This window comes from Diplotaxodon limnothrissa, linkage group LG8, assembly GCF_057381915.1.
Source record: "Diplotaxodon limnothrissa isolate DT_005_m linkage group LG8, D_limnothrissa_male_GT1.1, whole genome shotgun sequence".
In the NCBI taxonomy this organism is placed as follows: Eukaryota; Metazoa; Chordata; class Actinopteri; order Cichliformes; family Cichlidae; genus Diplotaxodon; species Diplotaxodon limnothrissa.
In genome coordinates, this window is record NC_140603.1 from 12,814,207 (window position 1) to 12,830,853 (window position 16,647).

A 16,647-nucleotide genomic window follows, 5' to 3' on the forward strand; every position below is an offset into this window, starting at 1 on the left:
TACCTGGCATGATGTTTTAGGCATCCAGTGATCTGGTATGAATGGAAGTGTGTATTTAAAAAAAAAAAAAGAAAGGAAAAAAAGTCCTGCAGACGCAGGAACCCTGTCGAATATTTGGTTTGTTACTCCTTAGCTGAACTGCTTCACAACTATTTAGATGCCATAATAAAATGAAATATTTCTTTTTAAAAAACAAACAAACAAACGGACAAAAAAAAAACCTTTACCAAATCACATGATGTTGACTTCTGGACTCTACATTCCTGCATCACTGTCTGTTAGCAGAGATGACCTGTAATCATGTTTCTTTTGGTTCTCATTCAGAGCGTTTGTACTCGCTTACAGCTGAGATGTGTGTTTGGTTTTATGTGCCGATTGCAGGGTAGTCAGGTTGGTGAGAAGACCTCATGGATGTGAGTGTATGTTTCTTCACGCTTAAATCTGATCATCATGCCCCTAACCCTCAGGTTAAACCTTGCGGATGTGGCTTACCTGTGGATTTGTGTCCACTGACAACACATCTGGGAAATGGCTCCGTTAGGGGTGAGGGTTTCACCTTTCTGTCAGAATATTGTTTTCGTGTAAATAGCTGCATCATTGGTTTGAGTCCAAAACGTTTTTAGCCACACTGCAGTCGTCCCAGTTTGCCTTAGCTTACCTAACCTGGGCTTACAGTAGAAGTCAGTCACTCCTGCTAGCCCGACCTTCAGTGAGTTTGTTAGGCCTGCAGCACAGAGAGCTGCAGATTATAAGAGGACCATTCTTTTTCTATTCTGTCCTGTATTTAGTTTGACCTCCTGTATGTGCAAAGATGTTTATCCTTTTGGTATAGATTGTTCCAGATGGCAGTTTAAGCAATAAAATAGTAAAAAAGAAACTCTGCTTTGTCTCAGACTTCTTCCTTTGCAGACTTTCAATACTGTGCAGGGTTCTTCTTGGCTGCTTGATCACTCATTTCCAGTCCAGTCCTCATACCTGACCATTTTCAGAAGAGTGGTTTTGTTTAAGCCACTTAACATGGACCTATGAAACTAAAAGGATTGGCCAGTGTCGTGTCTACACAACATAACATAACTTTCAAAATCTTGTAGATTCTGGGCATTTTGTTACGAGCAGCCTGTTTTTGTTTGTTTTTAATCTGTTCTCATTTCTTTAGTTCACTGAATGAAAAATGTCCAAGATAAAACACAGTTTGACGGGTGTACAATAGTATTTTTGCACCAACAAGCTGAGCTTTTACCCAGAAACTTGCTATATCTCAGCATGGTGTCAAATGTGTTTAAAACATTGAGGAAACTCGACAAATAGAGGACAGAAGAAGGCATTGCTGACTCAAAAGCTACCTACGGCAGATGAACAGTATCTGAACGTCACGTGTCCTAATAAGAAATAGGAAGAAAAATATGTATCTCATACTGTTCACTGAAGCCTCATCAGAAATGGTCTCAGTGGAAGTGTGGCTGTCAAGAAGGTGTTCTTAAGAAAGAGAGAAAAAGCCTGTATTTTCAAAAAGATGTAATATCAAATTTGCACACTAGGTGGAGGTATTGCACAGAAAAATAAACAACATTGATTTGCTCAACAAGAAAAAGCCTAAATTAAACAATTTAAACAACAGATACAATTCTTCATTCCTCATTTGAGAATTTTGTCCAGTTTATAATAAATTTGTTTTTTTCTCAAGCTTTTTAAAACTCCGTCTTTAGCAGATATTATTCAACTGAGCACATTTAAAGTTAGATTGTTGTATTTGGCACTATGACCCAACATTTATATTTCTCTAAACTTTAGCTACTGGTTATTTGCAAATCCTCTCTGTGCTTTCCTTTGGTAAATCTTTTATTTTAGACATTCATTCACTGAAAGCTTTTAGAGAAGGCGTATTGTAAAAATGCTTCGGTATGAAGGGATTTACCTGTGCTCGAGGGCCTGTTTTAAGTAAAGGATCCTTATCAGCCACTCTTTCTGCTTTGTCAAGCTCAAGTCTGACTCCACTTGGCTCTAAAGTCTCTTAAAAATAGTTGTGGTTATTTATCTTACTCTACATCACAGAGCAACGCAGACTATCAGGTTAGTTGGAGGAGAACAAAGGGAATGAACGGGTCAAAGCTCTGACATGTTCAGACGAAAACCTCACACAAGTCCGCTTGGGTGAGAGTTATTACTGTGGTGCAACGAAATGCATATTTGCTAATTGTTTTGGGTTTGCTGTTTCTGTATCCTTGCCTGGCGGAGCTGACGGTGACGTTGTGAAGCTGTTTAAACACTCTGATGAGACGGAGGATTACAAGTCTGGAAAACAGGGTGGAGTAAACTAAGTGGCTGTTTAATAGGTAGCACTTTTCTCACAAACATATGGCTGAGCGCGCACACACACAGTCTGCCGCTCTAAGGTGATAACTTCTCCTCAGAACTTGCAGAATCATCACATAAAGACTTTATTTTCTGATTATATGTCACGGACACGCAGAGCTCTCTTTCCACATCCACAGTGTAAACCAACAATCATTAAAAAAAAAAGCTGATCCAGTGGTGGCTCTACATATCAGATGCTGTAAGTTTCCACTCACAAAGCTTCATTTTATTTCATTTAAAAAAAAAAAAAAACAGGGTCTTTATTTAAAAATGTGAAGGTGTCAGAGATTCCTTCCTTCTGTGATGAAGACTCACGGCTTTTTCCTAAAAATTTATCGAGTCTTATTTATACGAGTCTCTTCCCGAGCAGCCAGAAGCCGAGCGCATCCTCTGTTACCTTTGCATCGTCCCGTCTGTGGCAGCCTCGGGAGTCACTGTGGATTTAAAAAAGTCCTCAGTGATCACTTCGTCTTTGCCCAGCCTCCGGACGCACCGGTGGACCACTCGGAGGACCTTGTGCAACCTGCGGTCCAGGGCCAACAGGTGGGGCTCTGTCAGGATGGGCCTTAAAGAGTCTTCCTGCAGGGACTCCCTCATCACATCACTGAGCCTGAACTCTGATTGGGCCAGGAGCTGCAGCCTTAGTAGTGTGGATTGCTTTATCCTGGGGGTAAGAGGACAGGGCAGAACACACGATCAACAGGAGAAGAGAAATTAGTTTCCTTAATTCCTTCACAGATTTTATTAAATTTTTTTTACTTATGCCCTTATGTACACAACTTCCATAGACTGAGTCATACTCACATGCAGCACTGGGACAGTGGAGACAGGATGGACATCTCATCTTTAGCGTGCTTCCCAAACCTGGTGCATAAACAACACACGTTAAACCCCGACAGCGAACAAAAGCAGCATCATTTAGTGCTCAGCAGCGGTTCTGTCTCACCCTCTGGCATTGTCCAAGTGAAGAAGGAAGCCTTCATCCCCAAACTTGGTAAAAATCTCATAGTGGTGTCTGTCCATGTTCCCTGTAACGAAGGCGTGACTTTAACGAGGGGAACAAATCTCTACACGTGTAGCTAGATTTCCGCAATATAAAATATCTGACGCTACATGAACAGTTTATAATGCAGAGGTAATGAAATACCTATGAGAAAGTCGAAGATGGACATGTCTATGATGTTTAGGAGCCTGTTTCCTGAGTTATAGGGGTACTGCTGCTTTATTGTGTCGCAGTAGAAAGGATTCACTTCCCACCTTTTGAAAGAAGCATAAACGAGAGGAAATTAAAAGGAGCCGATGGAGAATATTCTTTGGAAAATGAAGCAATTAAAATAAATTAGCCACAACTTTTTATTGCTCACTTTCAATGTGATGCTCCAGCAAAACAAAGGGGTTGATGTGTAACACTGTGTTACCTCCCTCATTTCCTAACACTCTGCAAGCATTCAGAACTGAGTAGACAGATGCTGTATTTTATTTTATTTACATCTTAACAGTTTAGTGCTTGCTTTGCCACATTTTTTAATTTCACAAGGCCCCAAATGTAATTAACTGGTAATAACTCTACAGACCTGTGGTAATTGCAGAATCTGGTTAGTCTTGCAAAAATAAGCAAAATCTTCCCTTTAAAAGGCATCAACTGGATGTAGGATGCTCTAAAATGCATTATACAGTACAATGTTAATATGTTATTACAATGATGTAACCAGATAACAGAGTCAGGAGGCCTCTCATTTATTTTGTGTGACAAAGTCACTGAGGTGTTTTAATGATATAAAACAGGAAGTGGTTTTCATTTGACTTGTGCAATCTGACTTTGGAGGCCTTAAAAATAATGGATGCTATAGTAAATAAAAGAGTCTTTGAAATCTTGCACTCTGATTTATGGAAAATGACACTCATGTTTTAGTAGCAAGAAATATCCATTAAATTAACTGCATATACACAGCAGAAATATTGTTGTCTTATTATTATTATATTTTCCTGAATTCCACCGCCACTACTTATTTCTGTTTAAAGTGAACAAAACTATAATATTCTATATCAGAATTAAAAACTTAAATGGTTAGTTTTATAAAGAATTGTGATCGGAGTCACAGAACAGTAACCACAGCAGCAATTAGTAGCAAAATACAGAAAATTATTATTGTTCCAGTTTTCAAAAACCGGCAGGATGTGATGGACACCACTTTCTTGGAATGACTTGAGGACATCTGTTCCTGCAGGATGGAGCCTTAATTTTGTCCTCAGTGAGCTTCCACAGATTCTCGACTGCATTAAGATAAAGACTCTGAGACAAGCGTCTCATTATTTTAACGTTATCAGGTTGAAGGGAGCGGTTTTAGCTGCTTTGCAGTGTGACAGAGTACATCATCGTCCATAAAAATTGCTGACTGATTGGAATCTAGGCAGGACAGGAAGAGTGTGTTGGTTAAGGAGCTTCTGATAAATGTGGAATTTATTGCTTCCTGTCTGGATAAACTAAATGAAACTGACTCTCATAACTAAAGTGATGTTTGGACCGGTTCTCTGTTGGCAAGATTTGGCCTAACCTAAGTTGATGACAGGCTTGGTCACTGGAAAACAGACTTTAAGTCTAAAATCTTGCAGGCAACAGTGGACTGTGTGCCAAGAATGAACTTGAATGCACTGTTTACCAGTGAATTTACAAGCATTCTGCATAATAACTGGTGTCAGTAAAGCTGAAATCATTTAAGAATTTGGCTCGTGCATCAACCAGCTTGTCTTGAAACTGCTGAAAAATTCATCCCTTCAGCCTCAAGCTGAACAACTGCCATCAACAACCGCCAGCTCACCATTTTGCAGAATGCTTGCTGGCAGTTAAACAGTTTTGTGCTGCATTAAAAAAAACGAGGTCTTACTCCTCCCGTCCGGTGAAGGTGTAGGAACGGATCCACGGGCTGGGGATGGAGATGCGGGGAGCAATGCTGAGTCCCGGCAGGTAGGCGGACAGGGAGCCCTCCAGCAGGTCGGGGCTCCCGCACGCTGCATATTCTGTCTTGCACACATACAGGCACTTGGCAAAGAAACAAGTGTTGTTTGCTGTTTGGGAAGCAGAACAAAAACGGAAGAATGCAAAATGAGTTTTTCTGTTCACTTCCGATTACATGCTTTCCAATCAGCTCTGCCTTTCCCTCTAGCTGGATGCCATATCAACAGCAAGGAAAAACACAAACAAACATCAAACTGAGTAAAAAATAACTCGCGGATCATCTTAGCTTCACGCAGACATGCTTGTTTGCAAAGATATGCAAAGGGCAGAGATAAACAAGCTCCCAATCAGATGCACAGCTACTGAGAAACACTATTCATGTGTCAATCAAGTATTTGAACTATTGTAAAGGAGTTTATATTTAACATACAGGCATAACCGTTGAGTCTAATCTAAAGGTATTACTTTGAGGAACTGATGTGGGTTTTTTTTTTACCCGGGGAGGTGAAGAACACAGCTCGTAGGTCTTCATTCTGGGTTACTTTTAGGACTTCACTAGTGATGTTCACCAGCCTGCCAACCACTGGAGGAACTCTCCGGAAGTCTAGGATCCTAGAAAATATATTGATGTGATTCAGAGGAAAACCTTTTACTCGTGTAGGGAGACAGCTCGTGCTGGCATAAATATTAATGCAGTGTAAACCTTCCAAAGGTGATGGTAGTCTTATCTAACTTTAAATCCTCATCTCACAGGAGCCCACGCTCCACTTTCACTGATTTTACTGATTCTTATCAGTGAATGAGTCCGCTTGACAGCCGCCGTGCTGTGTAATCCAGCTGGCTGCGTTCATATAAACTATCGAGAGCTTGTACTCCCCAGAGGCAGAGTTTTAGTCATGTCTCGCAAATAGTAATCAAACAACAATCAGCGTGTCATGCCGAATTGCTGTTTCTAAAATGGTTGGCATTCCCCAGCCCCTGATTGCGAGTGATAATGATGAGGGCTTCTGGCAAGTGAGACACAACGAAGAGAGAGAGGCAACACACTGCCACAGATTACACACATAGCAAATTAAAATTTAAAAAAAGAAAACAGGAACAGGAGTTGTACAACATTCTCACTTTTTAAAGAATAACTGATAAAGTATGAGCAGATAAGGAGAAAAGGCACTGTTTGAGAGTAATTACAGTAATTGTTCGAGCTGTTGACGTGGTGCTGGAGTTGTTTTCTGTCTGTGACTTAACACTGTGTGTGTGTGGGTCTGTTAATGATACCGTCTAGTTCAGATGAGTGAATCACCTCGCCTCAGCTAATGTGTAATTGCATAAAGATAAGTGTGTCCTCATCTGTGTCCAAACACTGTGGTTCGAACTGATCAGCAAGTTGGGAAATCTGAGGGTGTGCCAAAATGTTGCAATCTTTTTCGAGGCTCCATGATACATTCGTTCGCACAGGGGGACCTGTTTTTTTTAGACTTAATTGTTGGAGACGGTTTGGGATTTTAAGGATGTTTTTGAATCTCGCTATTACAAGAATGCTGCCACATCGTCTCTGAGGATTCTTTAATTTCATCACTTTCTCTCTAAGACATAATGGATGGATCCATAAATCTAAAAATGGATTATTATTATAGGGTCTTGACCTTACAAAATCATAAGGGCCTTTAGATGACTGTTGTAGTGATTTGGCGCTATAGAAAAAAACTGAATTAAATTGGATTCATTTTTGGTCAATTTTAGGATTTTTGTTTTATACGTTTTAGAAAGAGTTTCACAAAGTTTAGACCCGATCCTAACATCAGGATGTAAACTTCAGCATGGAAATGGAAAAATCTAAAATAAGAATTTTGTGAAAGGTCACTTGGGGCAAATTCTTTAATTTTCATCTGCATGTCTGCAATTTGGGTCCGCAAAACTGCCAGCCACAAATTGATACATGACACTTTGATGTTAACACCGGCAGTTGTAGTTGCTAGACACATCTGCCAAGTGCTTCTTAGCTTATTCAAGTAACTAAAATGTATCTCTCGACCATGTTTGCAGTACCTTTTGGAGCATTTTTAATGCAAGTAGGCTATTTATTAATTAGCACTAATTAGCAAACATTTGTGTATGTGGATGCAGCTTGCTAGCCTAGCTAGCTAGCATTTGGGATAACTAAGAATTTTGTCACCTCCCTCAAATGCAATTTTTTTCTGGCTTCATAATAACAAAATTGAGCCTTTAGAATAGAAGTTAAAAAATGTGATGTCATGCATCCATCTTTTATATACAGTCTATCGTTGAGTGTCCAAATACTGTCATCTAACCATGCGGATTTTAAGCTTGTTTGTTTACTATATTCACATTCTTAGTGTAACCAATCACAAACCAAGGTGGAGCTTACCCCAGCTGTCTTAAGGTAAGAGGTGGGGTACATCCTGGCCAACACAGACACTCACATTTACACCTATGGGCAATTTAGAACCACAAATTAACCTAACCCCACTAATAGCATGTTCTTTGGACTGTGGGAGGAAGCTGAAGTACCCACACAGACATGGTGAGAATGTGGAAAGTCCACACAAAAAAGGCCATGGCCAGATGGTGGATTAAAACCCAGGAACTTCTTGGTGTGGGGCAACAGTGCAAATCATCGCACCACCATGCTGCCTGCTGTGATGACATCAGTCACTGAAGTTATTTAGAGGCACAGAGGTGGCAGAGCCTAGCTGGCATACAGCTAGAGGCAGGGTACACCACAGACAGATAGCCAGTCTATTGCAGTGTATTGGCACTGCAATAGACTGGCTATCTGTCCACAGCTGTCACTCACATTCATACCTTCTGGCTATTTAGACTCACTAATTAACCTAACATGCAAGTCTTCTGACTGTGGGAGGAAGCTGGGGCTGGCTTTTGGTCATTTTTATGGATTATAATGAAATCTGGATCAGATGTTATCGTTCCCCTCAAGAAATGAATTGGATAATTGACTAAGAAAAAAAGAAAATGAATCAAAGTGATAAATAAGCTTTTTTTCCTCCCATTTGGTCGCATTCGTCCTCCCTCCAAAAACAGTCATAGTACCTTTATATATACAAGGACGTAACTGAGATCAATAAAATAACATGTGTGCAATCAACACTAAAATTACCCCCAGCAAGCCAAGCAGTCATATAACCACAGTGAGAGGACACTAAAATTACCCAGTCTAACAGCAATGACCGAGAAGACGTGAAAACAGTGAGGGATAATGAGGCTGCACCTGTCCAGATGAAAAGCAGCAATCTCTGCATTGTGTCTCTGGAGGTCAACGAAATAGAAGACGTCTTCTGGAGTCTCCTCGTCCCTCTGCTGCCTGACACACACACACACACACACACACACACACACACAGACAAACACACACGTGCACGCACACAGAGTGATCAAACTGTCAGTTCCAACACTCTGCAATATATAATCAAGACATTACAGGTGGCCAACTCGAGGCTTTTGACTGACATAAATTCACACAGAACATGACATAGCATGCTATTACAGTACACAGTCTATGTTACCTAACTCAGCATTTCATGTTTTTGTGTGATTTCATTGATTTCACCAACTGAAAATAACCAACTAGATTTCCTCACCTCATTGGTTTAAACATGGCTTTAGCTAGGTTGCGCATTTTCAGGGCCAGTTTCAGGTGATGTCCGCTGGGCTTCACCACTGTGGGAAGACACACAGAAACATGATGTGTGGTGCGAGATCGAGACGTTTTTTTGTACCACAACATTTGCCCTACATGACTTCCACTCCACACTTATCTCAATGTTTTTGGCCAGGGAAAAGCAAACAGTGAGCAGCATGCAAACTGACTCATTATTTTAAGATTTTAGATTTGCAAAATGTGAATCATTGTCTGGCCTCGCCCGAGTAATAAGGTAATTGGATGCACCCTGCGCTTTCTCTGACTGGCTCCATATTGTGTCACAGCAGTAGTCCAGATCAGCACATACAAGCACCCCCCTCCCCACAGTGCTCAGTGAAACTCCAGGTTCTTAATAGTTAACAATCAAGCAAGGTTTATAATATAAAACCATTTCTGGAAATGACTCAACGCGAATCCAACTGGCACAAACAGCTTCTGTGGCCGATGAATTACGTCGCTCTTTGGTGACTGAAATAATGAGAAGGTTAAATTTAAACTGTGGGGGGTAGCGATTGTTTTGTTGCTTGTTTCTTCTTGGCAGTGAGTGATGTTTGTGTGGCCATGCACTTCACTGCGCAGGGATGCTGACAAAGCACAGACGAGACAGGTCAGACAAGTCAGCGTGGAAGAAGAAGAAACGTAGCTGGGAGAAAAATTTAACATATAAAACCAATAATGAGCTATTTGTCCTCCTTAATGTTTACATTTCTACCTGCGACGCTTTTACAGCACTTACTTAGTGAAAAGCTCAGTAGCATCTATTGTTTGGCACGTCACTAACTTTCAATTATCCATCCGTAGCTTTGGTTTGCGTGCTGCTCAGAAGTAAAGTAGGAGATGGCAGCGTAGGTGGTAAGAAACGCTGGCTTCCCTCGGCGCGTGCAGACATCAAACGCTTAATTAGGAGCTCTGCCTTTGAACGCAGACTAATTCCTGGGTTTTATTTGCCCCCAGAGCAAAGTGTCTTATACAGAAAGACAAATCTGGATTTTGGTGCCAATAGAAAAACCAAAAATCCTCACTATCACAAAGGCAACAGTGTGTTTGTCTCTCATGGTACTGCCAAGCAGAAAAGGCAGAGTGAGAGAGAGGCAGACAAACAAAAAGAGAAACAAAGAGGCTAGTGAGAAATCAGACTCATGCGGTTGCACAACATGAGATATGAGGTAAAGAAAATAAAAGCCCAAATCCCCGAATGGATAAAAGGCTCATTACAGGTGGTGATGACGTTGTCATACCTTGGGTGCAATCACACGCTCCTTTTAGGGCTTTCTCATCTTGAGTGTAATCTGTAAGACAATGAACTTGTTAGGTAATAAATTAGCACACTTAGTGCAGGGAATGTACCTGTCTAATTCCAGAAAAGTAATGGGTGCTAGATTTGCCATCTGCATAAAACGCTAGCTGAACAGTCCTTACTGTAAAAAACATTAGAGTCCTGTGCTGTAAAGGAGCTTTACAATACAATACAATCAGCTGTTTGGTTGCTCTTGTACTGATATTATATTATATCTTTCCTACATCTGTCCTATATTAACAGAAGCGTTTTTCATTGCATATTTATTCAATTATACTGCACTACATGTAAAATTCCACCCAGTTCACAAAATTAGACCCCATGAGGGATATGACAGTACAGCATAAACACAGGAAGCCGATAATCTTTCCCTGACATCATCGAGCTAGACGCTCCAAATCCCATCTGACCTTCACCTGCACTGATGACTGTCATGCTCTGCATGTCCTTGATAAGTTGAAGGACAGTAGGGTCATCACGGGAGTACAGAGCATAGCGGTTTATTCCCAGGTGGAACTTCAGCCAGCTGGTATCAGGGTCGTAGGTCACCTCATGATTAGTCACAGTGATGTTAGCCAGAGCCGCTGCCAGACTGTAGAGCTTCATATGTCTGAGGAAGACGAATAACACATAGGACAGATGTTAGCTGTGGGATACAGGATGCTGTCAACTCCCTATTATCAGAGCCCTAAATAAATGGTTAACATATGTAAACACATCAATTTTCTGTAAAGCCATTGTTAATCCTATGTTATTTAAAACAACAGAGTAGCTGATTTAAAGAGATGCTTACACTGAACCTAAGATGACATGCTTAAAGCAAAGGAAAGAAAAACATGTTGTGTTATAAAGTACTTGTTCTATTTACCACTTTACTCCTGCCTCCATTAGTCATTTATAGTCAGCCAAGTTTTATTAGTCTCTTATATACAGGCTTTTTACTGTTTCTAAATTGAGTTTTAACAAATCTAAACTGCCCAGCCCCCTTTCCCCTCCAAGTAGGAATAAGAATAAACTGATACCAAAAGAAATACTGTCTGTGGTAAGAGGGGCACCACATGACAAGGGCTGACCACAGTGAGTGGGATTGCCATTTCTCCACCCAAACAAACTCCATCACAGACCGGATAACAAAATGAGATAATGGAGCAAAGCGCTAAGAATAGAAGTTTGTTTTTCTGTCATTCCTACCACCTCATTCATTTAATTTGACGTGACACAGAGTAATCAGGCCGCTGGACAAGTGCAGACAGCAGAGCGTGTATCCAAACACACACTGTGGGAAACAGATAAGTCACGAATGCACACAACGAATGCAGTAGATGTGATGTTTAGACGCTGTTGCAATATTTTGCAATAACAAGCCTGTGAGCTGCCTTTTTTTTAGTGCACATTTGTAAGGCAGCACAGCGGGGAGATCCATTGCTCATAATTCTTCTTATTTTCCACTGTGAGAGCCCAATATCTATATCTCTCTGAGGGAGACAGACAGACAGCCTCACAAGCCAAGACGGCTACAACTCCCAAAGATTGAGATGGGCCCCGGCAGTTTTAAAAATCCATGTTTACCTTAAAGAAACCGTTCCAGATGCTGGCTCTCAGAAGTGACGTGTTTGTCAGGGTTTTCTGACCCAGCCCACATGACACTGGAGTTTTTATGACGCACAGAATTGTCTACAGATCCGGATGTCTGTCTGTGGGTGTATGCCTGTCACCACGAACAAAGTGCATCCAAGTTCATGGATATGTGTTTGTGTGTGTGCCTCGGGTGGGTTTGGCCCCAGTGTCACTGACCCTGCCTCCTGACCACAGTCAAGCCTCAACACGTGCTACCACAGTGGGAACTCTGAGCCAAAACGAACACGCAATTTAACAATAAAGTGAAGTAACTCCGTCAAGTCACGCATTGCAAAATCAGTGGCATTATTGTCACAACAAACATTATCTTAATTTAGAATGATGAAACATGACACCAGAAACTGACCTTTCCCAGTGCGACACTTTCCTCCTATAGTAGTCAATCAGCTGTTCCACCTGCAGCAGTCTCTCTTCTGGCCCCAGAGCCGGAGTCTGGATGTTGTATAGAGGGTGAGAGAAAAGCCTCACCAGTTTTGAGCCTCCGTACGCAGGCTCAGACATGGTGCCGTCCAGGAGTGGTGCAGAAGTCCAGTTGGAGAGCTGCGGCGTGGCCAGACCCCCCTGGCTGGGGGGGAGGGTGAGTTTGTTGGGGCCACATGAGCAGGAGTGTCCCGATGTCAGGCCCTTGCTCCGCATCTTTGGCAAGAGGATGAAGTAGAGGTCGGCGGAGAAGACGGCCGTGAGGGTCACAGCTAATAAGATGCGATCTCTTCTCATCATTGAAACAGAAGGAGGGGGGTATAGGGGGGGCAAAGAAAGCTGAGCAAAGTCCTGGCTATGTGCTGCTCGGGACTGTGTGAGGCATCACTTGTAGTCTCCCTCCAGTCTCGCACACACACACACACACACACACACACACACACACACACACACACACACACACACACACACACACACACACACACAGTCAGCCGGGCAGAGGCAAGCAGTCACAGGTTGGTCCAAGTCTCTCTCTCTCTCTCTTTCTGTTCTCTATCTGTGTTTCAGTCTGTTTCTTCCAGCCTCACTTTTCCTCCTCCTCCTCCTCCTCCTCTCTTGGCAGCTACTGAAGAAAGTGCCGAGCTGAGAGCGAGCATGTGCTAGCAGCAGTCAGTGACAGTCTGGCTGCTTCCAGGGACCTGCTGCTCAGAGGAAGAGCGAGAGAGAGCATGTGCAAGTGTACATATAAGCAAGAGCGAGAGAGAGAGAGAGAGTAGAGCGTGTGGGTGTGCATGTGCAGGTATGTACACAAACATCAAATTACAGGTTAGCAGAGGGAGAGAGTGGCGAGTGCAGATGGGGGTGCAGAAAGCACAACTCTCACACACTGTTGGAGAGCAAAGTCCTCGGAAGCAACACAACGCACTTCTGCTTATTACAACAGATTTGAATAAAACCCCGTCCAGCTGGCGTGGCGGGTCTAAGGCAGTGCCAGCGCTTGTGTGCAGGTCCAGGTCCGGTTTTCATTATCGTGTGTTTAAGCTGGCCGCCTTCCTGCGTGATTTCTGACAGGAAGATTTAAATCTACATGTTTAAAATGCACAGGTGTAGAAATGAGTTAAGGTGGCGTGACTGTGCTATTTGCCTTGCCATCCTTTCTTTTTCTTTTTTTCCCCCAAGAGGGGTGTGGAGGAAAGTTTCCCTTCCCTATCTTATCTTCTTGTCTCCACCCTACTCCTCCTCATGAAGTCCACTTTCACTTCTTGTCAAAGCTCATTACGTCCTCTCATCTTCTCTTCATCGTCTGCGCTCCTTGCTCGTTTCTTTCTCTCTCCTTTTCTTCTTTATGTTGCCTCTATTTTTGCCTCCTTTTATGCTACAGACCTCCAGTCTGTCTCGCTCCAGGCAAAAACTCCCAGCTGCGCTTTCCTTCCTGCTGTAGTTCCCACACACGACTCCTTCACCTCTCTTGCCCTGAACCACACTGATACAAACGTTCATAAAAGGCAGCGCAGGAGGGAAAAAAGAAGTTGTTGCACAACTTGAAATGAGGAAATGAAAAGAAATCAAATACCTCACTGTGTTAGGACACTTTTCCTTATTCTTTGTCTTCCTGATTCCTGACTCACAAAGTCTGCTTGTCGCTCACGTCAACCGTAAAAGCCCTAGGCAGCTTTATAGTGAAGCAATGTAAACCTCACAGGGCTTTTCCCAGCCTGCATCGGCACTGTTGTGGTATTTTGGAACATCTGTCGTCTGCTTGGCTGTATGTGTTTGTGTGTGTGTGGAATTCTGGCAAAGTGATGTGTTGATGTCTGGGAGCAGCTCTCCAGGGTGTTTTACCCTCTCAGAAGAGAAAGCAGGGCGAGAGAAGCTGTTGCTGATGTTGGAAATCAGTGACAGGAAGCTTTAACCTGCCAATTAGCCAGACTGTAGATGAGCTTTGCCACTACAACCACAGTTTCCTTTTTTTTTTGGTCTTTTTTACGAGTCAAAGAAAAGGGGATGCTGTTGTCTAAAAGCAGACACAATACTATGCAAAAGTTTTGTGCCACCATTTCTAGAACCACTCATTCCTTTATGTTTTGCAAGGAAAATGAGAAATAGGTGCAACACAAACTTGCATGGGAATACAATATCTAAGGGAAAAATATAGTTTGTACAATTCTAACATTGAAAGCCAAGATTTGGCATGACTACATTTATTCTTCAACACAGCCTAAAGTCTCTCAGGCAAGCGTTCTTGTATTTTATGTCATGTTTCTTTTCTTTTCTTCACTGGTGATGTGCTTGGCATCATTGTCATGCTGAAAAACGAAGCCATTGCCAGTCAAATGGTATTGCATGGTGGATCAAAATCTGATGGTACTTTTCCGATTCTATAATTCCATCAATTTTAACATCTCCACCACTGCCTGAGATAGAGCCCCAAACCACAACAGAGCCTCCGTCGTGTCTTAGAGATGGCTGCAGACACTCTGTTCTTGTGTAATTTGGCATCCCTCAGCCTTTTCTCCCCGTTTTCCTTCCTTAAAAATGGCTTCTTGACAGCCACCCTTCCACTGAGACCATTTCTGCTGAGTCTTCAATGAACAGTAGATGGATCAGCTGAAGGACCAGATGCATCTCTCAGGGCCTGTGTCAGGCATTTGCTGGATTTGTTTTTCTATTTTTTAAGAACATGACTTTCAGATACTGTTAATCTGTAGTAGATGTATGCAGTATGTAGTATGCAGAATTACAAGAAACATGAACTTGTGCTGCCAGAACAGCCCTGACCCAGGAAAGCATGGACTCCATAAGACAAATGATTCTGGGTTTATTTGTATTCATACCACAGAAACTGCCCTGAAAACTCAACATTTGTGTTTTCTGCCACTACTTCTTTTGCCCTCCATTTCTCCAGTCTCCTCAAATTTTTTAAGAACACACTTCACACCATGCTTTAAATCATCTTGTTGGTGTAATAATATTATTTTATACTGATCAAACTCTTTTTATCTTTGACAATTTTTACAGAGTCAGGAAAAAAAAGTTTTTTTTATGTTACTCTGAAGATGGTCAGGTACTAGGACTCAACTGAAAATGAGTGAAAAAGCAGTCAATGTCCAAATAAAACCTTCAAAAGACTTTCAGAACATTTGGAGAACTATTGCTAAAAGCAACACCTCCTAAACAAATGAGAGTGGCTCAAGACTTTTGCACAGTATTGTATTTTTACATTACGTATTTGCGTAAAGAGTACAAGGAGAGGTCACATTTTTCATAACTGAATAAATCATCTATTTAAGTTTCTCCTGGTTGTACTTAACTTTTAAGGCAACAGTCTTATTGGAAGCTTTCAAGGCAACAAAACGAAATTCAAGCCATATTTATGCTTTTATGCCAACGCATAAAAAAGACAGGAACGTTAAGTTGTAATGACTTAAAATCAAACCATCCGTGTTCATGAGCAGGCTGGAGATATTTCTGACAACACATTTGGTGGAGTTCACTCATGCACTGTTGACTTGAAGATGCTGGAGTGGGAAAAATGCTCTGCGGATGACTTGCCCTGTTTGTCCAAGCTGTGTCTGTTCGCATTTATCCCCGGGAAGCACACTAGGGAAGAAGCTCTGAGCATGCCTCCACCCCCGCTTGAACATCCATACCGGTACTTAAACTAACCCAGTTCTTCAATAACAGGAAAAGTGCGTGCAAAGATGTTTCAAAATCGAATGTATGAAGAAAACACATGAAAATAGGACATTGAGTCTTGTGTCACCAATTTCTGCAATTTAGCCAAACTGTGATGATAAGTACAGGGTGGCTTTTGTTGAGATAAAGCGATGCGATGGCTCTGATGTTTTCCTGTCTAGATGACTGTTTGGATGACCTAGAAGTATCATATCAGGAAGCTTCAAATTATCTGCAAAGAGCTGCAACAAGTCAGACAGCTAGACTTCATTTAAAACTACTTCAGCTCTCTGTCCTTCCATAGTTATATATCATTCTTTTTGCTATAGCTTAGCATAAAGTGGGGAATTACAGCGAAACAGCTCAGCTTTTTCCAAAGGTAACAAAATGCTAAGCATCCCACTATACTGTACAAAAGCGCATAATTTCTTCATATTTTGCTAGGAAAATGGGAAATAGATACAAACACAAATGGAAATAGAGTATAGTCATTTCCTGGGAGGACGACTCTAAGTTGCACCCACTCAAAAAACAAAAACAAGAATAGCACAGAGAACAATCCCACCCCAACCTCCATAAAGTTATTTCTCATTGTTACACATTGTGAGCTTTTAGAGGTGCTGATTA

The 16,647-nt window shown here is 41.8% G+C and overlaps 1 protein-coding gene across 1 annotated transcript; it reads right to left on the bottom strand.

Moving 5' to 3' along the window:
* Positions 1-1,502: 1,502 nt before the first annotated feature.
* fam20a (FAM20A golgi associated secretory pathway pseudokinase) lies at positions 1,503-13,076 on the bottom strand. Its single transcript, XM_085361295.1, has 11 exons — positions 12,272-13,076; positions 10,704-10,897; positions 10,229-10,279; positions 8,929-9,007; positions 8,559-8,651; positions 5,808-5,923; positions 5,241-5,421; positions 3,503-3,612; positions 3,302-3,383; positions 3,160-3,219; positions 1,503-3,019 (listed from the first exon to the last, which is right to left on the bottom strand). Exons 1-11 carry the CDS (start codon positions 12,643-12,645, stop codon positions 2,749-2,751), a joined length of 1,611 nt encoding a protein of 536 aa, XP_085217421.1. The 5' UTR covers positions 12,646-13,076; the 3' UTR covers positions 1,503-2,748.
* Between the last annotated feature and the right edge of the window lie 3,571 nt (positions 13,077-16,647).

Coding starts and splice junctions, on each gene's coding strand:
- fam20a (XM_085361295.1), bottom strand. CDS start 12,645: ATGATGAGAAGAGATCGCATCTTATTAGCTGTGACCCTCACGGCCGTC. Junction 10,280..10,703: donor CATGACAGTCATCAGTGCAG/GTGAAGGTCAGA, acceptor ATTGTCTTACAG/ATTACACTCAAGATGAGAAA. Junction 3,384..3,502: donor CATCTTCGACTTTCTCATAG/GTATTTCATTAC, acceptor CCTTCGTTACAG/GGAACATGGACAGACACCAC.